Consider the following 25,816-nt stretch of genomic DNA (forward strand, 5'->3'; position numbering starts at 1 on the left):
ACCAGAGTGTGAGAAGGCTGTACAAGACAGACTGGAAGGAAAGAACTTGAATTTTGAAATCTAAACCACTGGGTTGTGACATGTTCACCTCTCTGAGCTTTGCTTTTATCACCTATAATATTAAGCTAAGGTCCTGCTTCTAAAGTGTGCTGAGGTGAAATTCAGTTTGGTATATAAAGCTGAGCTGAGCTAAAGTTGGTCGAGAGTAATCAATACTGCCTATGTCCTCCTATCCCCAAAGAGCTTTCAGATGTATATGAAGGCCAGAGCCAATTGACTTGCCAGGGCCGGTTAAATGTGGTGTTTTGTGAGGCAAAAAAATCCAATCTGATACTTTTGCTTTTTTTTTTTTGGCCGAGCAGCTTGCGAGATCTTACTTCCCCGACCAGGGATTGAACCGGGGGCCGGCAGTGAAAGTGCCAAGTCCTAACCACTGGACCACCAGGGAATTCCCTCCAGAACTTTTTGATTAAGGGTTTTAAACACTCACAAGTCTTCCTAATGGGAACTTGGAATCAGGTGGCAGTCCCCCTGTCCAGCTCATAATCTGAGAGCACTGGTCTCTTTTCCTAAACGCAAGGTGGACCACAGATAAATGCTGGCACCTAACCTGATCAGAAGGTTTTACTTTTGTTCCGTTGGATCAGAGGGCACCTTGTGGACACCAGCTGAGGTTCCTGAATACCACACTGGACAGAGGGAGGAAACAGCATCCTTCACCGAAGGTGCCACACCTGACATCGATCTACAGCAGCAGCTTTTCCGGGATCCAAGATGATCAGACCATCAGGGAAACTCAAAAAGCAGTTCTTTCTGTTTATAAAATGAGCTTTTTTCAACTTTTTTAAAATTAAAAATCAGGTTATTTTTTCACTACTCACTCCTGACTTCTTACATGTGTTTTTGTTACCTTGGTTAATGTCACTGGGGGATTGCTTGCTTCTTTCACCAGGTGGTAGACATGGCATTGATTGATCGATTGATTGATTGTGTGTGTGTTGACGATGATCAGAGGTAGCTTACTCTAAATCAAATGTCAGTTTTTTCCAGCTTGATACAAGGCCATTGGAACACCCGTCTGCCTACATACATGTTGTCAGATGGTCATATAAGGGCTAGAGCCCAGACAAAATCCAGCAAAAGGAATTTCTTTCAGTTTATTTCCCTTAGTTTTACAGGGCAAGTTAAATTACAATATCACAATCAATCTAAGGAGAATATTTTCATGCATGATTATTAATGTTTAACTTTAGAAAGAGGTTGGTGGCTGGGCCCTGGGTTTGGGGAGACTAGAAGCTTAAGTGCCTGGGAAAATGGATGGACTTCCATTGTTCATACTTCTGTCTCCATCTATCTCTCTCAGCTTGCACCTATAAAAACCAGGAGTGCCGGTTGACCATACATTATGAGAATGGATTTTCTATTACCACTGAACCACAGGAGGGTGTCTTTCCCAAGACAATCATACAGGCTCCTTATGAAAAGCTGAAAATGTCTTCAGATGATGGAATCAGGATGCTGTATTTAGATTTTGGAGGCAAAGATGGAGAGCTTGTAAGTGCACTTTTCTTTAGACAGTGTGGTTTCGTATATTTTGTCTTGCAGTACACCCATTATGGCCTGCAAACATAACGCTGCCTGTATTTATTTAGCACTTGACTATTTACAAAGTACTTATAGGTTCATGTCTTAATTGAACCTTTAAAAACAGTGAGGGGATCCAATTTTTTCACAGTTCTTTACTTTGGTCTCATTTTCCATGGGAATATTACAGAAATATTTGAATCAAGGAAAGGATCCTTTACAAAGTCAGCATTAAATTCTTTTCAAAGAGGGTCCCACCAGCTTTAAGATATACCATTCATTGTTTAAAAGTATCAAGCATCTGATCTAACCTGGGCATTGTGCCAGGTGTCAGGGATGCAGGGATGTAAAACACCAGTCCTGGCAACCTGGGGGGTCTCAAAGGAGCAGAGAGTATGAAGAGTACAGACGGGGAGGGGGTGGGAAGGGGCAGAGTGGAGGGGGCAGTGAGGAAACCCAGCAAAACGTGGTCAACTCTACCTGAATGGAGAGAGGGCCAGACAAGGACCCAGAAGTTTTGAGCTCATATCAAAAAGTGTCCAACAAGCTCAGCAAGTTTGTCAGTTAACATAACATTTATACTTCTCATATCATTGCAAATTGCCCATGTATTTAAAATCATGATTTCCTGTGATCGTTACCGCCTACCATAGTGAAAAAATATGTTACTCTAGTTCCACTGAAGGGTGAAAGTGACACACTCCTCTACTTTCTAGCAAGTATAGTTCTCAAGAAGACATAGCATCTCATTTAAGCTGTGGAATGTAGAAGTTCAAACAGGACCTTGATTTGGAACAACTAGTCTCTGTCTAGGTGCTTCCTAGTCAACAAATATCTGTTGACTCACACTTGATAACGGGGACAGGGGATATATAAAATGCAGAGATAAACCTCAATTTTAAAGATCTAGTCATTTTAACTCAGCTACTAGCCTTGCACAATTCTCCCTCTCCCTACTCCCGTCTCTCTGAAGGAAAGGGCCAGGGCCACACTTGAAAGAGCATAGGAGCCTGAAATCTCAAAGTTTCAGCACCACTGTCCTAGATCATGCAATACTACTAGCCCCAGTGCAGTACCAGGTTTCTTCCTATGGGTGTCACAGGAGTCATGACAAAGTCAGTGCCCTGTGGCTGACAGGTGATCTGAACTCACTTTCTGAGAACAATTTCCAGCCAGTCATTTTTCTAACCTTTAAAATGGATCTGCAGAATTTTATAGAATTTTGTTGTTTATTTGTGTGTTCAATCAGTAAATGCAGCCTGAAGGCACCAGTTTGGAAAGAAGAAATTGTTGGAAAGTCCATTTTGCCGAGAATTCTTCTGGTTCAGTTGCTGCTCTATCCATCACCCAGATGTGCACTTTTTCCTAAGGGTGACTGCTCCCTAGCAGCAGGGAAAAGAACAAGAAGCAGTCTCCTGTTTTATCCATTGCTTGAAAATTCAAGGCTATTTTTGCCCATGAGGAAAAAAATCACTTATGTCTAAATTTCAGCCTTTCTGCCTGTAATTACAACCTGACTTGAAAGACTTAGAAAGGACTGATTTTTTTGCTGCCAATATATTAGGCTGATAAGCTCAAGTTCAGACACAGCTCCCCCAGGGTCTAGCTATGCAACCCCCAGAGGCAGGTGCCAGGGAGGAGGAAAGGAACAGAGGTGAGCTGTACAAAATGCAATAAATGGAGGGTCAGGAGACCCTTGCTCTCTTTCTGAGTGTGGAACTAACTCACCAATTGTCTTGCGCAAGTCCTTTTATTTCTTTGGATCTGAGTCTTTATCCATAAAATACAGTGACTGAAGTAGATAATCTTTAAGGTTACTTCTAAAAGTTGCATTCTGTGTTAGTGAAATAGAATATGGTGATTAAGCCCAGACTCTGGCATCAGACAGACCTGCGTTTGAGTCCATGCTTTCTCTTTACTGCAAGATCTATGATCTCAGAAAGTTTTATAACTTCTCCAAATCTTAGTTTCCCTTATAAAACATAGAGATAGTAACGATAGCTACCTCATAGTGATTTTGTGAAAATTAAATAAGATAGTATATAGAAAGTATTTAACACAGCACCTGGTTCATGCTAAATACCAGTTAACTTTGCTGGATGTTATTTTATGATCAGGTTGTTATTCCCCAACAGTGTCATCATCAGAACAGAACTGGGGACAGTGGATGAGAATTGGGAGCAACACACTCAATGCTCCTGAATTAGGTCAGGTGATAAAAATTCAGCCTATTAGGCTCTGACCGCGTGCCAGCCCAGTAGGAACACACGGAGAAAGATAAAACTTTAGAGGGGGTCTTAACAGACAAGTGATGTACGTGATTACAACAATCTATGAGTATAGGACAGTGAGGACACAGCTGCTTCAAAACCTGGGTTCTGCATTTGATGGTTTATAAGGAATTTTCACATACAGTATCTCACTTTAATACTCTACCCGCTGTGAGTTAGATAGGCCTGGGAAAAATTTTCAGTGACTTGTCCAAGATTATGTACACATCTAAAAAGTATTAGAACCAGGACTGAAACCTATGATGTGAAATTTAGCACTGCTTCATACTGTACCTAATCCGACATAAATAATATCACTATCGTGATACCAAAAATAAATGGTTTAGACAGTCAAGAAGGGCAACACTGATATTTATGCTATGGGTATGTATAAATTTCACAGAACTTACTTATTTTGGAAAAAAAGATATACGAGATGTAAGGAATAAGTTCAAAGAGTTATTTTTTTATCTCACTGGGGGGCAAGGATTTAAAAACACAATTGCTCCAGTTAACACTTAAAAGCAGGAAGTGCATAGATCTGTTTGACGTGTAAGTCACTATTTTGTATCAAGCATTAGTTTAAAATCTTTCATATTCTCTTCTTTTTGAATTTCAGCAACTGGACCTTCATTCCTGCCCCAAGCCGATTGTTTTCATCATTCATTCCTTCCTGTCAGCTAAGATTACAAGGCTGGGGTTGGTGGCCTGAAGAGAGGAACGAATTGCCTTTGAGAAAAGGAGGGCTGCGATGCCACCGAAAAGTGTCATATCAGACACCATTTGCAGTGATGCACCAGATGTAGCATGCCACTGTCAGCTTTAGATCCCAAGAGTCCTGTGTAACAGTCCCAGACTCCCCTGTCAATTTCAGCAACTATAAAGGGTACCTTCAGAAAAATTCCACAAGGACTATCAGAATGAAACTGTTTTTTTAGAACAGTAAAAGGGTAAAGAGGTGAGGCTGATTGGAAATACACAGCATAGCTTTTAAATAATGACAATCAAGGACATGAACATTAGAACAGCATGTGCAGATCTTAATCATACCAGTTTCTAGGCAACTGGTTCACCCAGGTAAGCAAGGGCTGTATAGATGAGAAATGGACATTTTTCACCTCTCCCCTCCCCACCCCAGTAATAAGGACCCCTTGTTTTATTGTGCTTTATTTTCTATTTCTAATTGAGTTGACTTTCGCTGGTAAGGAAAGAAAAGTACTTCAAATGGAAACCCACCTTTTATTTAAGTGTGAAACAGCTGTTACTTTTTCTTAATGAATTATCTTTCAATGATGTAGAATGATTCTGAAGTGTTCTTATTAGCATACGATGAGTGGGAATTAAATAAAGCATCAGATACTGATCTGTAAGCTGGTGGATTCTGAGCCAAAGTAGACTGCTTAAATTGCAAAGCTTTGCTGAAGAGTGGTGTGCGTGAAAGATGATTAATTCTGGGACTACACTCATACCCAAAGTCTGCTATCTTAGAGCCATGACTTATAGCTTTATTTATAAAAGCAAATTATGGATTTTTTTAAAAGATTGTCAATGGATATATATATATATATATAATTCATGCGGGGTTAACTAATTTTCCCCATTTTGTGGTTTTCAGTAGAAGTACTCAGCAATTTATTGGCCCTTGTTTCTGCCTGTGCTTGTATGCATGCATTTTCAAGCAAGTAATAGAGCAGCCTTATATGATTCTGCTTAATGCTGGGTTTTACATAGAGAGCCAATGTTATAATCAAACCCATCAAACCCATCAACAGCTCTTTTGGAATTCCAGGGAAATAATATAATGACCTGATATTTTTCTACAAGAATATTTTCAGACATCGTATAGCATATTACTGATTTAACACTTTTGCTTTTATCTTTCAAAACAAATCCACTGAAAACACACCTATTATTTGATTTTAAAGTCACTTTTCTCAAATCTTGAAAATTAGCTCTAGAATTTCTGTATTTGTAACCGTTCTCTCCCCTATGGTTTTACATAGACAAATGTTTCAGGTTAGGTTTGTGTGTTATTTTTCAGAACCGTATTTTAGCAAATACCTGTGCAAAGAGCTTTAAAAAGTAAAACTTTTAAAAGAATGTGATTTTGTTCACTCAGATACATGTGTTTCTTGAGTTTTACTTTAGATCAGCATTTTATTTTCGATCAGTGTTTCCCCAAAGTAATACAAGTAACATGTAATACAAGTTCCAAGGGGCATTGATTGACTGGTGTTTTGTCGGGGGGCAATTAAAGGGATTGGTTATCAAAAATGTTTGTTCAGGTTTTCCCTGGTGGCGCAGCGGTTGAGAGTCCGCCTGCTGATGCAGGGGATACGGGTTCGTGCCCAGGTCTGGGAAGATCCCACATGTCGCGGAGCGGCTGGGCCCGTGAGCCATGGCCGCTGAGCCTGCGCGTCCGGAGCCTGTTGCTCCGCAATGGGAGAGGCCACAACAGTGAGAGGCCCGCGTACCGCAAAAAAAAAAAAAAAAAAAGTTTGTTCAATACTGAGTTAAAAAATGTTAAACAGATTTCATGATTGCAGGCCTCCTCAAAGACTTCATTGCACATTGCGATTCTGCAAGGGGGGGCATCCTGTGTGCCATTCCTAATGCTTACCTACAGAACTCCTCTCTAAAGAAGCATCTTGTGAAGCTAGTGTCAAAACACACACACACACAAAACAAAACAAAAAATACATTTTGGAAAACACAGCTTTAGGACACTGATTTTGTTTTGTTTCCTATTTTAAAATGCTAAAGAGTGAAGTCCCAGCCTGAATATTGTAGGAAATCTTTGATGAATTGTAAATTGTAACGTACTCTTTCATTATATATTTTCAAAATCACTGGAATGTTGTTATACGAGAGAATTATACTTGTGTATTGTAAATAACATATTAAAATACATATATTAATGCCAATAGCTTAATTCAACAATGTGTAATCTAAGGTGCTCAGTACTACATGAAGTGTGAGTTAATTACTCATAATTTAGTTGCAGAGATCCTATTATATATTTATAGACAAAATGATCATAATTACAAATATTATTTCATCACTTGAGTTTTGGACTGATTAATATCTGGATGCGGGTCAACAGAAACTACATTCTCCGTGTTTATAAAAGTTTAATTTAAATATTTATATTTTAGAAAAATATATTTGAATAAAGTTAATGCATTTTCTGAATTAAAATGTGTTATTAGCAAGAAATAGAAAATTTTACTAAGAGAATTGTGTATATAAATCATTTTTCTTCCTCAAAGTTAAATTGTATCATATCAGAGTGGCTATGATGAATCAATTTAAATACTCATTTTTTCTCATTCTGAATTCAACAGGTTATAAGTTTACACTGTAGATTTAATCTTGTTGATGTGTGTTATGAATGTTGTGAACAACACAAACTCATACATCTGGATCGTGCGTGGGTATGGTTAGCAAATCAACTGAGTGATTTTGGGGGGTTTGTTTTTGTCCAGTTCCCTCTGTGCTCAATCTGTTTCTTATTTGAATTGATGAATTATTAAACTCACAATGTCTGTCCTTTTAGGGGCAAACCAACACCAATGAATGATGTCTTAATCTATATTTTGTGGGAAGCTGCCCATTTGTTAGATGTGATTAGGTGAGCCCTTTGGTGTGGTGACATATCTTTAAACCATCCCATTGGAATTTAAAGAAAACCAACAGGAAGATTGCTATCAGTTTTTTTTTCTGACTTGAATTAAGTAGGAGGAACAAAACTATAAACCTATTCAAAAAAACACTCAGGCAGAGACATTTCATTAATTCTATCAATTGATGCATTAAAATGCTGAAAAATGCATGTTTCTTTATCCAAATGCTTGTTGACCCTGCTTGGTTGAAGTCAGAAGGAGGTCTTAACGGGCAGAAGGATTCTTCTGAAATTAATGAGCAGGGCCTTTCTGGCCCCTGTTACAAATACTGGATACTCTATCTTGATGGGATTGGAGTAGACTGGGGTAAGGGAGTAATTTTTGAATGTACCATGAGTTAAAAAAAAAATGTGCCTATGTTTATAGCACTATGGATATCATGTAAAATTGATATATGAATTAAATAAATATTCATCTCTGAATATGGTGGGCTGGCTGGTGGTTTCCTAATAGCCACAGAGGGATATGGGTGTGTAAAGACACATCCTGTTAGTCTGTGCCTCCAAGACTGGCCTTGAAAGGTGCTAGTGGGTGGAGGTGAGGGGATGATGCCACTAGCAATTTTTTTGTGTGTTTTTGTGTGTATAGTTCCAGGATGGGTCTTCACCTGGGGCTTAGGGCTTTCAACTCTCATTTTAACTAAATTTTCATGGGATTTTACCTGTACACCAAGCTCCAAAAACTCAAATTCTCTGTAGAACTTGGTTCGTGTCTAAGTTACTTGTAATAAATGTAACAGGCTGGGGTTGAGAAGTCTTTTACTATTTGAAAATTTAGTAGTATTGAGATTTAGAACTGTAGAATCTGTTTTGAAGAGACTTCAGAGGTTATCAAGCACATTATTGCTCAAAGTTTACCTATAATTTTAGCAATACTACCTTAGTATTGATATTTTAGGATATGGAATTTGCTAGTAATATAGCAACATGGTGTATACATATAAAAATGAATGTAGGGCTTCCCTGGTGGCGCAGTGGTTGAGAATCTGCCTGCCGATGCAGGGGACAAGGGTTCGAGCCCTGGTCTGGGAAGATCCCACATACCGCGGAGCAACTGGGCCCGTGAACCACAATTACTGAGCCTGCGCGTCTGGAGCCTGTGCTCCGCAACAAGAGAGACCGCGATAGTGAGAGGCCCGCGCACCGCGATGAAGAGTGGCCCCCGCTTGCCACAACTAGAGAAAGCCCTCGCACAGAAACAAAGACCCAACACAGCCATAAATAAATAAATAAAATTAATTTAAAAAAATATGAATGTACACCAATTATAATTTTTGGAAAAATCTGTGCCACCACCACATACACTATAATCCAAATACTACATTTTGAGAAACATTGACCTTGTAGCATATGCCACTAAATTCAGGAATCTCTTTCTGAACATCCCTTGTACTTGTTCATTCCACCTGAAACTGAACATTTTCAGCTATATGGCGGAGGCTCCTTATCTCCTGAGGCCAGCCATCCCATTGCCGGATGGCTAGAGTTGTTAGAAAATTCTTACACCCGTAGAGCCAAAACTTAACGTCTGTGTCAAATTTAGTCATCACCCTGTTCTACTCTAGAAAACACTGAAAGTCCAATCTGTTTTCCACGTGAGTGTCCTGTATAAAAGACAAATCAAGGCTGGGGGCTCCTAGGTAATATAAAATGATCTGAAAATGGCTTTAAATAGGATATTTAAACTTTCTCGTTTTTATCTTTAAAGAACAAATTGGCCAAGATTAAAGCTTCCACAATACTTAGTGGTGGGAAGTGATGGGAAAACAGGCATATACCTGTAGGTATAAATTTGTAGGTATGTATCTGGCAATAATTTGGAGGGCAATTTTGCAATATCTATAAAAATTTACAAATACATGTACCTTTTGACTTATGGGAACTTGTCCTACAGATATATTACAGAAGTGCACAAAGGCTAATGTATAAAGATCATCTTTGCAGCAACATTCGTAACAAGCTGAAAAGGTCCACGTGACCGTCGATAGCGCTAAATAAATCATGGCTCACCAATGCATCAATATTCTGCAGCTGTTACAAAGAATGGTCCATCTAATATGGACAGAATTTCTAAATGCAAGTTCTGAAAAATGCAGATATAGATATGTAGATATATAGTCCATTTGTTCTTTCAAAAGAAGTGGTTCTCAAGAAGAATGGTACTGCGGGGCATTTGGAAGTCTGTGCTAGTGTTGTTGTCACAATGATGGGGCTGGGGCGGGGGAAGGGGTGCAGGAGTATGACACTATCAGTTTGATGAACAAGAGCCAGGGTTGGTTAGATTCCCTGCAATGTGACGACAGTCCTCACATCCAATAGAACCATTTCCCACACAATTTTTGTGCCTGCTGAGTTAGGTGAAAAACACGTATAATGATCTGAGCCTAGACCTGACTACATTTTACAAATGAAAACATTTTTTGACTGATTCAATATATTCTGAATTTTCTAGGTATACAACTACCATGCATATGGAAGAAAGGTCGTGTTTTTGTTTTGCTCAGGGCATTTTATAAAAACAAGTCACTGGTAGCGAGTGTGTTTGTGGTACTTGAGTCAAACACATGACGGCTATTATATGTGCCTCATTCATGCTGAATCCAACTAAAAGTCAAATATTCGACTACTTCATTTTGTCTTTCAGTGTAGTAGTACCCCAGCTTCTCCATATTGAAATGCATATTATTTTATTATCATTAATCTTTTCCAAAACTTCTTTACAATTAGAGGATATCAATTAAAAAAAAATTTCTGAGTGCATGTAGGTTAGATTACTCTAATAGGCACATCCTGTGTATCTCCTCAGATTCCCTCAATGCGATTGGCTGGTCTCCCAGACTTTTCACCCGCTTATTCAACTTCAGGCATCACCACAGACAGCTCTGCTTGACCTAAGTGTTTTTGCCACTTAGAGCCAATCCATTGCTTGCCTGGAAACGCTGCTTCCCCTGACCTCTCCCCTGGGCTGCTGCCAGGCAGCCAGGCTAAGGAGAGACATACTTGCATTTCTGGGTTCTCTCATCAATGCCAGACTTGGATGAAAAGCCGCTCTGTAGGGCATAGGCGTCCTGAGCAGCTGCTAAAGGTGATGACCTGAGCAACCGTGATCTGTAGGCGATTTATTGAAACCTTTGTGGAGCCAAACGGGAGATGATCATAGGAAGGAGCTGGGCAGATAACCTTCCTCTGCCTCCTTCCTGTGGACCATGCACCGTATATCCTGAGAGGCATCCCATGTGACTGCACACCTGCTAGGTGACTGGCTGCGTCTCTCTGGGCTTCATGAAGCAGCAGCCGGTGTCATCATGCATCACCTGCCTTCCTTCCCTGCCTCCTGCCCGCCTCTTGTCTTCACTCTCAGTGAAGGCCTTGGGACTTGGGCCTCCTAAATAAAGCATCAGCACCTAATCCTTGCCTCCTGTTTCATTTTCTAGGGAACTTGGCCTAAGGACAGTATTTATCAATTTCACCTGATGACAGTAAAGGGGCCATTAGAAGGGGTGTTGGGTCTGCTCGGTTGAGGAGCGATGGACGTGTGTATAATACGCTTGTGCTTGTATAAAAATGTCCACAAGGATACATTTTTTTAAAAAGGCCTCTTACTATCAGTTACTGCTGAGAAATGGGGCCAGGGATCATATGACTGTAATACCCACTATATCACATGAACTTCTTAAATGTGCATTTAAAAATCCTCTTTTAAAAAAGGTTTTCTGGGGCTTCCGGGAAGATGGCGGAAGAGTAAGACGCGGAGATCACCTTCCTCCCCGCAGATACACCAGAAATACATCTACACGTGGAACAACTCCTACAGAACACCTACTGAACGCTGGCAGAAAACCTCAGACCTCCCAAAAGGCAAGAAACCCCCCACGTACCTGGTGCGCGAGAAGAGGGGATTAAGAACGCTGCTTAAAGGAGCTCCAGAGACGGGCGGGAGACGCTAAGGCTGCTGCTACCGCCACCAAGCAGCCTGTGTGCGAGCACAGGTCACTATCCACACCTCCCTTCCGGGAAGCCTGTGTAGCCCGCCACTGCCAGCGTCCCGGGATCCGGGGACAACTTCCGCAGGAGAACGCACGGCGCGCCTCAGGCTAGTGCAACGTCATGCCGGCCTCTGCCGCCGCAGGCCCGCCCCGCACTCCATGCCCCTCCCTCCCCCGGCCTGAGTGAGCCGAGCCCCCGCATCAGCTGCTCCTTTAACCCCGCCCTGTCTGAGCGAAGAACAGACGCCCTCCGGCGACCTACACGCAGAGGCGGGGCCAAATCCAAAGCTGAGAGCTGTGAGCTCAAAGAAGAGGAGCTGTGAGAACAAAGAAGAGGAAGGGAAATCTCTCCCAGCAGCCTCAGAAGCAGCGGATTAAAGCTCCACAATCAACTTGATGTACCTGCATCTGTGGAATACCTGAATAGACAACGAATCATCCCAAATTGAGGAGGTGGACTTGACAGCAAGATTTATGATTTTTTCCCCCATTTCCTCTTTTTGTGAGTGTGTATGTGTATGCTTCTGTGTGAGATTTTGTCTGTATAGCTATGCTTCCACCATTTGTCCTAGGGCTCTATCCGTCCGTCTTTTTTTGTTTTTTTTCTCTTAATAATTTTTTTATTTTAATAACTTTATTATATTTTATCTTACTTTATTTTATTTTACTTTATCTTCTTTCTTTTTTTCCTTCCTTCCCTCCTTCCTCCCTCCCTCCCTCCTTTCTTTCCTTCTTTCTTTCTTTCTTCTACTAATTCTTTCTTTCTACTTTTTCTCCCTTTTATTCTGAGCCATGTGGATGAAAGGCTCTTGGTGCTGCAGCCAGAAGTCAGTGCTGTGCCTCTGGGGTGAGAGAGCCAACTTCAGGACACTGGTCCACAAGAGACCTCCCAGCTCCACATAATACCAAACGGCGAAAATCTCCCAGAGATCTCCATCTCAACACCAGCACCCAGCTTCACTCAACGACCAGCAAGCTACAGTGCTGGACATCCTATGCCAAACAACTAGCAAGACAGGAACACAACCCCACCCATTAGCAGAGAGGCTGCCCCAAATCATAATAAGTCCACAAACACCCCAAAACACACCACCAGACGTGGACCTGCCCACCAGAAAGACAAGATCCAGCCTCATCCGCCAGAACACAGGCACTAGTCCCCTCCACCAGGAAGCCTACACAACCCACTGAACCAACCTTAGCCACTGGGGACAGACACCAAAAACAACGGGAACTACGAACCTGCAGCCTGCAAAAAGGAGACCCCAAACACAGTAAGATAAGCAAAATGAGAAGACAGAAAAACACACAGCAGATGAAGGAGCAAGATAAAAACCCACCAGACCTAACAAATGAAGAGGAAATAGGCAGTCTACCTGAAAAAGAATTCAGAATAATGATAGTAAAGATGATCCAAAATCTTGGAAATAGAATGGACAAAATGCAAGAAACATTTAACGAGGACCTAGAAGAACTAAAGATGAAACAAACAACGATGAACAACACAATACACGAAATTTAAAATACTCTAGATGGGATCAATAGCAGAATAACTGAGGCAGAAGAACGGATAAGTGACCTGGAAGATAAAACAGTGGAAATAACTACCACAGGGCAGAATAAAGAAAAAAGAATGAAAAGAACTGAGGACCATCTCAGAGACCTCTGGGACAACATTAAATGCACCAACATTCGAATTATAGGGGTTCCAGAAGAAGAAGAGAAAAAGAAAGGGACTGAGAAAATATTTGAAGAGATTATAGTTGAAAACTTCCCGAATATAGGAAAGGAAATGGTCAATTAAGTCCAGGAAGCACAGAGAGTCCTGTACAGGATAAATCCAAGGAGAAATACGCCAAGACACATATTAATCAAACTGTAAAAAATTAAATACAAAGAAAACATATTAAAAGCAGCAAGGGAAAAACAACAAATGACACACAAGGGAATCCCCATAAGGTTAACAGCTGATCTTTCAGCAGAAACTCTGCAAGCCAGAAGGGACTGGCAGGACATATTTAAAGTGATGAAGGAGAAAAACCTGCAACCAAGATTACTCTACCCAGCAAGGATCTCATTCAGATTCGATAGAGAAATTAAAACCTTTACGGACAAGCAAAAGCTGAGAGAGTTCAGCACCACCAAACCAGCTTTACAACAAATGCTAAAGGAACTTCTCTAGGCAAGAAACACAAGAGAAGGAAAAGACCTACAATAACGAACCCAAAACAATTAAGAAAATGGGAATAGGAACATACATATCGATAATTACCTTAAATGTAAATGGACTAAATGCTCCCACCAAAAGACACAGATTGGCTGAATGGATACAAACACAAGACCCATATATTTGCTGTCTACAAGAGACCCACTTCAGACCTAGAGACACATACAGACTGAAAGTAAGGGGATGGAAAAAGATATTTCATGCAAACGGAAACCAAAAGAAAGCTGGAGTAGCAATTCTCATATCAGACAAAATATACTTTAAAATAAAGACTATTAGAAGAGACAAAGAAGGACACTACATAATGATCAAGGGATCGATCCAAGAAGAAGATATAACAATTGTAAATATTTATGCACCCAATATAGGAGCACCTCAATACATAAGGCAAATATTAACAGCCATAAAAGGGGAAATCGACAGTAACACATTCATAGTAGGGGACTTTAACACCCCACTTTCACCAATGGACAGATCATCCAAAATGAAAATAACTAAGGAAACACAAGCCTTAAATGATACATTAAACAAGATGGACTTAATTGATATTTATAGGACATTCCATCCAAAAAGAACAGAATACACATTTTTCTCTAGTGCTCATGGAACATTCTCCAGGATAGATCATATCTTGGGTCACAAATCAAGCCTTGGTAAATTTAAGAAAATTGAAATTGTATCAAGTATCTTTTCTGACCACAACTATGAGACTAGATATCAATTACAGGAAAAGATCTGTAAAAAATACAAACACATGGAGGCTAAACAATACACTACTTAATAACGAAGTGATCACTGAAGAAATCAAAGAGGAAATCAAAAAATACCTAGAAACAAATGACAATGGAGGCACAACGACCCAAAATCTACGGGATGCAGCAAAAGCAATTCTAAGAGGGAAGTTTATAGCAATACAATCCTACCTCAAGAAACAGGAAACATCTCGAATAAACAACCTAACCTTGCACCTAAAGCAATTAGAGAAAGAAGAACAAAAAAACCCCCAAACTTAGCAGAAGGAAAGAAATCATAAAAATCAGATCAGAAATAAATGAAAAAGAAATGAAGGAAACAGTAGCAAAGATCAATAAAACGAAAAGCTGGTTCTTTGAGAAGATAAACAAAACTGATAAACCATTAGCCAGACTCATCAAGAAAAAAAGGGAGAAGACTCAACAGAATTAGAAATGAAAAAGGAGAAGTAACAACTGAACACTGCAGAAATACAAAAGATCATGAGAGATTACTACAAGCAACTCTATGCCAATAAAATGGAAAACCTGGAAGAAATGGAAAAATTCTTAGAAATGCACAACCTGCCAAGACCGAAGCAGGAAGAAATAGAAAATATGAACAGACCAATCACATGCACTGAAATTGAAACTGTGATTAAAAATCTTCCAACAAACAAAAGCCCAGGACCAGATGGCTTCACAGGCGAATTCTATCAAACATTTAGAGAAGAGCTAACACCTATCCTCTCAAACTCTTCCAAAACATAGCAGAGGGAGGAACACTCCCAAACTCATTCTACGAGGCCACCATCACCCTGATACCAAAACCAGACAAGGATGTCACAAAGAAAGAAAACTACAGGCCAATATCACTGATGAACATAGATGCAAAAATCCTCAACAAAATACTAGCAAACAGAATCCAACAGCACATTAAACGGATCATACACCATGATCAAGTGGGGTTTTTTCCAGGAATGCAAGCATTCTTCAATATATGCAAATCAATCAACGTGACACCATATTAACAAATTGAAGGAGAAAAACCATATGATCATCTCAATAGATGAAGAGAAAGCATTCGACAAAATTCAACACCCATTTATGATAAAAACCCTGTGAAAGTAGGCATAGAGGGAACTTTCCTCAACATAATAAAGGCCATATATGACAAACCCACAGCCAACATTGTCCTCAATGGTGAAAAACTTAAAGCATTTCCACTAAGCTCAGGAACAAGACAAGGTTACCCACTCTCACCACTCTTATTCAACATAGTTTTGGAAGTTTTAGCCACAGCAATCAGAGAAGAAAAGGAAATAAAAGGAATCCAAATCAGAAAAGAAGAAGTAAAGCTGTCACTGTTTGCAGATGACATGATACTATACATAGAGAATCCTAAAGATGCTACCAGAAAACTACTAGAGCTAATCAATGAATTTGGTAAAGTAGCAGGATACAAAATTAATGCACAGAAATCTCTGGCATTCCTATACACTAATGATTAAAAATCTGAGGTGAAATCAAGAAAACACTGCCATTTACCATTGCAGCAAAAAGAATAAAATATCCAGGAATAAACCTACCTAAGGAGACAAAAGACCTGTATGCAGAAAACTAAAAGACACTGATGAAAGAAATTAAAGATGATACAAATAGATGGAGAGATATACCATGTTCTTGGAATGGAAGTGTCAACATTGTGAAAATGACTATACTACCCAAAGCAATCTACAGATTCAATGCAATCCCTATCAAACTACCACTGGCATTTTTCACAGAACTAGAACAAAAAATTTCACAATTTGTATGGAAACACAAAAGACCCCGAATAGCCAAAGCAATCTTGAGAAAGAAAAACGGAGCTGTAGGAATCGGGCTCCCTGACTTCAGACTATACTACAAAGCTACAGTAATCAAGACAGTATGGTACTGGCACAAAAGCAGAAATATAGATCAATGGAAGAGGATAGAAAGCCCAGATATAAACCCACGCACATATGGTCACCTTATCTTTGATAAAGGAGGCAGAAATGTACAGTGGAGAAATGACAGCCTCTTCAACAAGTGGTGCTGGGAAAACTGGACAGTTACATGTAAAAGAATGAAATTAGAACACTCCCTAACACCATACACAAAAATAAGCTCAAAATGGACTAAAGACCTAAATGTAAGGCCAGAAACTATCAAATTCTTAGAGGAAAACATAGGCAGGACACTCTATGACATAAATCACAGCAAGATCCTTTTTGACCCACCTCCTAGAGAAATGGAAATAAAAACAAAAATAAACAAATGGGACCTAATGAAACTTAAAAGCTTTTGCACAGCAAAGGAAACCATAAACAAGACCAAAAGACAACCCTCAGAATGGGAGAAAATATTTGCAAATGAAGCAACTGACAAAGGTTAATCTCCAAAATTTATAAGCAGCTCATGCAGCTTAATAACAAAAAAACAAACAACCCAATCCAAAAATGGGCAGAAGACCTAAATAGACATTTCTCCAAAGAAGATATACAGACTGCCAACAAACACATGAAAGAATGCTCAACATCACTAATCATTAGAGAAATGCAAATCAAAACTACAATGAGATATCATCTCACACCAGTCAGAATGGCCATCATCAAAAAATCTAGAAACAATAAATGCTGGAGAGGGTGTGGAGAAAAGGGAACCCTCTTGCATTGTTGGTGGGAATGTAAATTGATACAGCCACTGTGGAGAACAGTATGGAGGTTTCTTTAAAAACTGCAAATAGAACTATCATATGACCCAGCAATCCCACTACTGGGCATATACCCTGAGAAATCCACAATTCAAAAAGAGTCATGTACCACAATGTTCATTGCAGCTCTATTTACAATAGCCCAGTGTTGGAAACAACCTAAATGTCCATCGGATGAATGGATAAAGAAGATGTGGCATGTATATACAATGGAATATTACTCAGCCATAAAAGAAACGAAATTGAGCTATTTGTAATGAGGTGGATAGACCTAGAGTCTGTCATACAGACTGAAGTAAGTCAGAAAGAGAGAGACAAATACCGTATGCTAACACATGTATATGGAATTTAAGAAAAAAAAATGTCATGAAGAACCTAGGGGTAAGACGGGAATAAAGACACAGACCTACTACAGAATGGACTTGAGGATATCGGGAGGGTGAAGAGTAAGCTGGGAGAAAGTGAGAGAGTGGCATAGACATATATACACTACCAAACCTAAAATAGATAGCTAGTGGGAAGCAGCCGCATAGCACAGGGAAATCAGCTCAGTGCTTTGTGATCGCCTGGAGGGGTGGGACAGGGAGCGTGGGAGGGAGGGAGACGCAAGAGGGAAGAGATATGGGAACATATGTATATATATAACTGATTCATTGTTGTAAAGCAGAAACTAACACACCATTGTAAAGCAATTATACTCCAATAAAGATGTTTAAAAAATAAATAAATAAATAAGGTTTTCTTTTTATGGGTAATAATGTTCTGATAGTAGTGAATAATATTTTTAACTTGTTTATAAAATCTTACATAACAGAACTATTTGAATATAGGACTGGAAATTGATTATCATGTCACCCAGTCCTCTAAATTACAGTAAATTGGATTTCACTAGGGGAAGCAAGTCTAATACCTCATTAAAATAACTAAACCATGTCCAAGTAAGGGATGGAAACACATTTGTCTGATAACAGAAAAGCAGTAGGAACCTGTATTTTGGCCTTTCATCCTCCATTGTTTTTTTCCTTCGACATAAAAAAGGCAGTTTATTGCAAGAGTATAAGACTCGACACTGAGAACATTGCTCAGACAGTGTCACAGCAAAAAGAGTAGGGCAGAGGTGGAGGACGGTGAAAACTAAGGATGACCAGTGCGCACAAGAGAAGTGGGAGCTGATGCACACGCAGCCTATCCCTCAAGGCACAGGCAGCACGCGGGTAAGGCCTCTAACCCTGACTCTAGCCTCGGGCAGAGCCCATCCTGCTCTCACACTTGGCCTGATGGCTGTGATTCTGCCTTAGCTTGGAGCAGCGCCTGGGAATGTTGAAAAAAAAACTTTGTTCTTTTCAAGAAATAAAGCCAGTTATATTTTCAGCAACTTTCAACTGTAATTCTTTGGATGAGTATAGTCTATTTCGTCCCAAGAACTCAAAGGAAAGTCCAGGAAAGACCTTCACAACCCCTCATTAATTGCAGTGTCTCTGCTTTGTCATTTTCACCTGCACAAGGGGTGAAGGAAATGCTTCCTCTGCAAGTTTTCTGGGTCTCACAAGAAAGGCAAACCCAGTCCAGAAAGAAGTGACTTCTTTCTTCTTCAAGTCAGGCCTTCGAACTAAGACCTTAATCAGTGAAGTTTTTGCAACTTTCCTTCTTGCACCTGGCCTCTCAATGAATTCTTCAACATGAACAGAACATAATGTTTACACAAAACAAACCACTTCACAACCTAGCGGCTTAGAACACAGTGCCATATTATCTCACGATTCTGTGGGTTGCCTGGGTTCACTCACAGAATATGGCTGTATGTAGCTGGAGCATTCTGTTGGACTGAGGTCCAAGATGCCTCACTCACTGTCTTGCAGCCAGTCTGGCTGTCTACTGGGTCACCTCAGTTCTCTTCTGTATGGCCTCTCAACATCTAGTAGGCTAGACCAGTTCCCCTATGTGCCTACCTTACATTCAGGCAAGGTTCTACAAGAGCAAACCGGAAGCTGCAAGATGGTCAAAGCCTAGGTTCTGGCTCACACCATGTCATTTATACCATATTCTACCAGTCAAAGCAAGTCACACTGCCAGCCCAGATGCAAGGACGAGGGAGATAGACTCCATCTCTTGATGGGAGGAGCTCAAAGCTTTGTGGCCATGTTAAACCTACTGCATTCCACTCTCTGGCCACAATTATTTTCATTTCTCTTACATACAAAATATGTTCATTTCCTCCCAATATGGGATAAAGTCCAATATTTCATGATTTTCATCAGTGCAGATAGGGATGAGACTCAGGGTGTGGCTTTTAAAAATCCAGAATATTGTGATGTAAGAAACCTAAGTTAACTGCCATCCGTACATCCAACATACAATGGTGAGGCAGGGACAGGGTAACTGCAGCAGACACTTCCTTTGTTAAGGGACTAATCACTAGTTCATAGTAATTCTGAAATCCAGCTGGGCACATGTCACCACTTATCCCTTGCCGGGGGCAAGGGATGTGACCCAGGGTTCATTTCTGCTACCTGGGAGTGGTACTCTAATCCATTACTATTGGCTCTGCCCTTTGGCCTCTTGGCTTTGACTTTCTGAAAAGTCTTTCTTTTCCATAAAAAAAATAGTCCATATTTGCAACTGAACACTTTTCTCACCCTGCTTCATGCCCACTGAAATTTGGTGGCCCAGAAGTCTCTTCATTTTGATACAAATTCCTTAAAATTTTATGGACTTTCTGTTGCTAACAAAATTCAATGGAGAAAGAACTGTCTTTTCAACAGATTATGCTGGTAAAACTGGATACCCGTATGTCAAAGAATGATGGTGGATCCCTTCTTCACACCATACACAAAAATTAACTCAAAGTGGATCATAGACTTAAATGTAAGAGATAAAACCGTAAAGTGGAAGGACAGAATTGAAGAAAATATTTGTAAATCATAGATAAGGGACTAGAATCCAGAAAATATAAAGAATTCTTATAACTCGACAATAAAAAGAGAAATAATCCCACCTAAAAGTCCTTAAAAAAGGATTTGGTGGACATTTGCGGAAAGAAAATATGCAAATGGCCAATAAGCATGTGAAAAGATGCTCAACAACATTATTTATCAGAGAAATGCAAATCAAAACCACTATGAGATATTACCTCACATTTCCTATCATTTGTCAGAAGAAAAATAATAACAAGTGTTAGCAAGGATGTGGAGAAATTGGAACTGCTGGTGGAAATGTCAAGTGGTGCAGCTGCTTTGGAAAACAGTCTGCCTTTTCTCAAAAAATTAAACAGTTACTGTTGAATATATAGTCCAACAATTCCACTCCTAGGCATATACCCAAGATAAATGGAAATATATGTCTATGCCAAAACTTGCATATAAACCTCCATGGTAGCATTATTCATGATAGCCAAAAAGTGGAATCAGCCCAAATGTACATCAACTGATGAATGGATAAACAAAATGTGGCAGATTCATACAGTGAAACGCTGATACATGCTACAACATGGATGAACCGTGAAAAACCTCATGCTAAGTAAAAGAAACCAGACACAAAAGACCATAAATTGTATTAGTCCACGTACATCAAATGTCCAGAATAGGCAAATCCAGAGAACAGAAAGCAGATTAGTGGTTGCCAGTGGTGAACAGAAAATGACTGCTAGTAGATATGGAATTTCTACTGGGGTGAGGAAAACGTTATGCAGTTAGACAGTGGTGATTATTACACAACTTTGTGGATATACTAAAGCCTGTTAGATTATACACCCTAAAGGGTGAATTTCATAATATGTGAATTACATCTCCAATAAAAATAAAATGTGTGGGCTTTCTATGTATCAAGTTATAGTCTAGTCTATTAGATGAAAACCACACCCACAATTCTTTTCAGGACAGGTCCTCTTTACTTTGGGTGTCAGAGTGCCATGGGGCAACACCCTGAAGATTCTTAAAAGCCCTTTTGTCTTGCTACGAGAGTTTACTTTAAATATTTCTAAGGTCTTAATAAAGAATTATATTGCTAGACCTTTGGTTTGATCTTTTTCTTGAGGCTATTACTTACTTAGAGAATATTTTGCCATTAGAGATACTAGAAGCGGGAAAACATTTTATTTTCCAATCCAGAATGTTCTAAGCCCTCTGTATCTCCTCAAAATGCTGCTAGAAAACTGAACAGTCCCTCCTCTTGTTCATCTATCTTGTCCTGCACCTTATTGTATTCAGCCAAATAAACAAACAAATGGCTCATTGACGCTTCTAGCATTTTGTCTGGAAATAACCTTAACTAGATCCATGAGTTCATTTGGTACAAATTCTCTTTTCCAGGTTATGTAGGCAACAATTTTGCCAAATGTACCATCACTATATAACGGAGCTGAGCTAGTCCAGCCCTGTGGCTCCCTCTTTCTCCAAAAAAGAGTCCTTATAAAGAGTGGGAGCTTTAGGCATTATTCCCAGCACTGGGAAATAACTCCTCAGAACAACTGATATCTAAGCCCAGCCTATATTCTCCCTCCCACATGAGGTCCCGCTCATACTTATCGTATATATAGACAGAACAACTGGTCAGCAGGGTTCCTCTCCTGGAACACAGCCCTAAGTATGTACACCTGAACCTCAGTTCAGCCTGCCTTTTCTTCCATGACTTTTAGTCTATTCCAAAAATTGACCTGAAGTCTTTGGGCCTTTTAGATCTCTCCTTTGTACCTGCTTTCAAATTTATCTGAAATATCTTGTCACTTTTTACTTTGAAATATTTTTTATGGGAAGTTCACAAAAGGTATGAAGTATGAGCACTGCATGGAAGTTAAGTTAAAGTAGTATCCGAGTATGGAAAGCGTGCAGGTATAGGGAAGGCTTGTAACTCCCCTTCTCCAGAAGCCCAAATAAGGGAGGCTGCAGCCCAAACCTCTGACCCTGTGGGAGTCTAGGCCCTGATGTGGATAATGTGGAGATCAGCTTTGGAATTCCAGGAAGGCATCTAGAAATTTAGAAATTAATTTCTTTGACCAATTAAATTTACTGAAAAAGCGGCCAACATATTTTTAAAAATGTTCACCCTCACTATTTTCAGCCATCAGAAAAGGAAACGGGGACTCTGCTGGTGGGTGTACAAACTGATCTCTCAGAAAGGCAATTTGGAAAAATTTACCAAAAATCACAAATTCCACTCCGAAAAACTTATACTAAGGAATAATCAGTGATGTACCAGGAATATTCATTAAAGTTTTATTTTTAGTAAAGAAAAATTGAACTCATATGTCCAACAATGAGGGATTGATTTAACAAATTGTGGTTCATTTGTATCATGCAGTTATTAAAATGATGATATATGATATAAAAATCATTTTATATCATATATCATTAAGTTATATCACATTGTTAAGTGAAAAGCAGGCTATAAATTAATATACATATACACACACATCACACATATAAACACACGTACACATACACACACATATGACACCAATTCTGAAAATATTTTAAACATAATGTTTAAAAATATTAACAGTGGTTACCTATAGACAGAAACAATGTTAGAATTTTTTTCCACTCTTTTTTGCATTTTCCACATTTTCCAGATTTTCTGCCATGGGAAAAGGTATTTTTTTTCTGGGAGTCTGTACTTAGTCATTTTCACTGTGTCTTATTTTCATAAGTTTTGCTCTTTCTTCATTTTTGATCCCAAATAAACATGAATAGCTCAACAGTGGTGGCTCTAGGGCAGGGGTAAGGGAACATGGCTAACTGTGTGAATTTTTTTGCCAATATTTTCTAAATGAGGGGCCGTCCAATAAATCATGCTATAGGAACACATGAGAAAAACCACTGGCAATGTCTTACTTAAGACTTATTAATTTAAATAGGCCTAACAACAAAGACATTTACCAAGAAGTAAAGAAATATCTTTTTCTATTTATTGGAATAATTAAATAACCAAGAGTAAAATTTGTAAACATATATAAAAATATTAAAAAATTAAAATATAGTAAAACTATAAAATAAGTATACAACTAAAAATACATTAACTGAGCAACCTCAAAACTATATAAATATAGGATATTTATGAAATTCTTTAGAGATGTAACATCTACTCTTTGAATAAAGTTTGAAATTTGTTTGTAATTTTCAAAGTATGGAAGGAAAAAGTAAATAATAGCTCTGTCCAATTTATAATTATCCAAAGAGAATGATTTTGTGCTATTTCTTGCTTGTCTTTTCTAATACCCATTCAATCACCTAGGGAGAGAAAAAAATATGATTATGGTACATTTCTATTGGAAACACAAGTGATAGAAAAAGATATTGTTAAAATTTCAAAAGAGTATAGTAGAAAATTTAAAGCAAAAAATAACCTGTCAAAATCTTAAAATATATATTATCTTGAAAATACATTTTACTAGCAGTTACCAGTGGGGACAGGGAAAGGGGAAGGGGCAATATAGGAGTATGAGATTAAGAAGTACAAACTATTATGTATAAAATAAGCTACAAGGATATATTGTACAACACAGGGAATAGAGCCAAGATTTTATAATAATTAAAAATGGAGTATAACCTTTAAAAATTGTGAATCACTATATTGTACACCTGTAACTTACATAATATTATACATCAACTATACTTCTATTAAAAAAAAAAACTAAGGAAATGATTAGCACACACACAAAAAAATCAGTAGAGCGGTTACCTCCAGAGGTGATGCAGTGGGATATGGTGGGGAAGGGATTCTTTGGGGGTTTCCAAGGTCCCCACAATATTTTATTTCCCAGGTTGCACAGTGAGTGATCCCAAGGATATTCTCTTTTAAAATTATGTTTTTAAATTGTATGTGTTAGGGAGGGTGGGAGGGAGGGAGACGCAAGAGGGAAGAGATATGGGAACACATGTATATGTATAACTGATTCACTTTGTTATAAAGCAGAAACTAACACACCATTGTAAAGCAATTATACCCCAATAAAGATGTTAAAAAATAAATAAATAAAAATAAATTGTATGTGTTTCTTTGCATATGTGTATACATATTACGTGTTAGATCATGAATTTTTAAATGGAAAAAAACCCCACATTTTATTTTCTTGCTCAAGAAGACTTTTTGCTGAACTTCCGCTGCGGAATACAGTAGCGTTCTCACTGGACAAGATGAAGCTTCTACTCTATTTTCTCACCTTTATTTGAAAATGTACTTTCAAAGCATCACTAAAAAGAAATTAACTAAACTTTGAAAATAGCTAATAGAAATGGATTAATTTTTCCAGCTCTTTGGATTTTTTTTCTTTCTGTTTCTTTCTTAACATCAGTTTAGAAGCTCTTTTGTTAACAGAGAAATCTCTTAAATACGACTAAAGATTCTGCTTGCATAAGTCTATTATTAACCATTTTAAAGAGTGGTCATAGGGACAAAGTTGAAAAGACCACTCACTAATTCTTACTGCATATATTACAGCATCATAGGTACTAACCTGCAATAAAATAGCAATTTAATTGAATGTCGTTTCTTGGGAATAATTTATTTACCTGTACAACATTGTTGCTTGCTGTTTTCTTCATTTCTTCAAATAGACCCCTTGAAGTTTTAAGATCCTAAACATAACAAAATACAGCAGCTTAAATCTGCACATTAAATTACAGAGAACAAGTCATTATTAAAAACTTGAGATGATCCTAATTCTGTAAGTATCAACATGAAGAGGGAGATACTACAAAAAAATCAAAGTAACAGATTATAATTTAGTTCCATCCTGAAAGGTCAAAGTACTCTAACCAAAATACATCCATATATACATAAATCCATGCCACTCTAATCTCAAATACTCAATGGCACTGACCAAACCTAAGCCCCATCCTCAACTATGAGTAGCCACATTAACTTCATTACTCAGGAAGTGAATATACAGTTCATATTTATTTTTCAGATAAAGTAACTTTTTTTCTCTCTCTTCTTTTTGGCTATTTCATTCCACCACAAAGAGGGAATGACATAGGAAATAAAACTGAAATCTCTGACTTGTAAAAAGGTAATGACTATATCAAATTATATTATAAAAATTTTTAAATCCAATTGTATTAAAAAAAAAAAAGTAATCCTCTGTTGCACTTCCAAGCTATGCTCCATTGAAGTAGTCACTTTGAATTCTTTAAGCTCTTTCTCTTATTTATACCTTCATGTTTCTAAATAATAAGCTTATACTGTTATTTCGTGATTTAACAGTTCTAGACAGTGATTGCTGTTATCCCAGATTCAGGTCTCTGAATCCTCCCACCTCCCTTCTCTTCCTCTCAGTAACAGCTGCACCACAATTTTTTGATTAGTAAATAGTCAATGTTTGCATTTTATACCTAAGCAAATATAGTTCAATCCTGAGCTAAGTAATGTATAACGGTTATAATTTCTCTTTCATCTGTTTTGTTTACCCTGTAGTTGAACTATGTTTGCTTAGTTTTCCACGTGTATAATCCTACCCCCACCCCACAATGCTGTGAAAGACTGATTAAATGTACAGCAAAGTTCTTCAAACACTCAGGGATCCTGGATAATCTCTCACTTCAGCTTTCCATTTTTGCTTTTGTTTTCTTAATTGTATTTTTTTAAACTGGAGATCCTTCTCCCATAG

At 38.6% G+C, this 25,816-nt stretch overlaps 2 protein-coding genes across 11 annotated transcripts in view; one reads left to right on the plus strand and one right to left on the minus strand.

The window, feature by feature from the left end:
* SNTB1 (syntrophin beta 1) overlaps window positions 1-6,128 on the plus strand; it is a 223,003-nt gene extending 216,875 nt beyond the window's left edge. The window contains exons 7-8 of one of the 4 annotated variants that reach the window (XM_022555596.3): window positions 1,364-1,554; window positions 4,474-6,128. In XM_022555596.3, the coding sequence (XP_022411304.1) occupies window positions 1,364-1,554; window positions 4,474-4,566 (284 nt within the window). In that variant the 3' untranslated portion in view covers window positions 4,567-6,128. The other 3 variants (XM_030764072.2, XM_030764073.2, XM_030764074.2) reach the window with 3 other exon arrangements.
* Window positions 1-25,816, minus strand: part of MTBP (MDM2 binding protein) — a 128,875-nt gene that overhangs the window by 33,337 nt on the left and 69,722 nt on the right. For 4 of the 7 annotated variants that reach the window (XM_089898769.1, XM_089898770.1, XM_089898766.1 and 1 more), the window contains one exon: window positions 23,095-24,785. In XM_089898769.1, the coding sequence (XP_089754895.1) occupies window positions 24,660-24,785 (126 nt within the window). In that variant the 3' untranslated portion in view covers window positions 23,095-24,659. Of the gene's footprint in view, window positions 1-23,094; window positions 24,786-25,816 lie in introns of those variants that run through there. The other 3 variants (XM_022555602.3, XM_022555603.3, XM_089898768.1) reach the window with 2 other exon arrangements.

This window comes from Delphinapterus leucas, chromosome 17, assembly GCF_059928025.1.
Source record: "Delphinapterus leucas isolate spDelLeu-1000000601 "Yukka" chromosome 17, BTC_Dleu_Yukka2, whole genome shotgun sequence".
NCBI classification, from domain to species: Eukaryota; Metazoa; Chordata; class Mammalia; order Artiodactyla; family Monodontidae; genus Delphinapterus; species Delphinapterus leucas.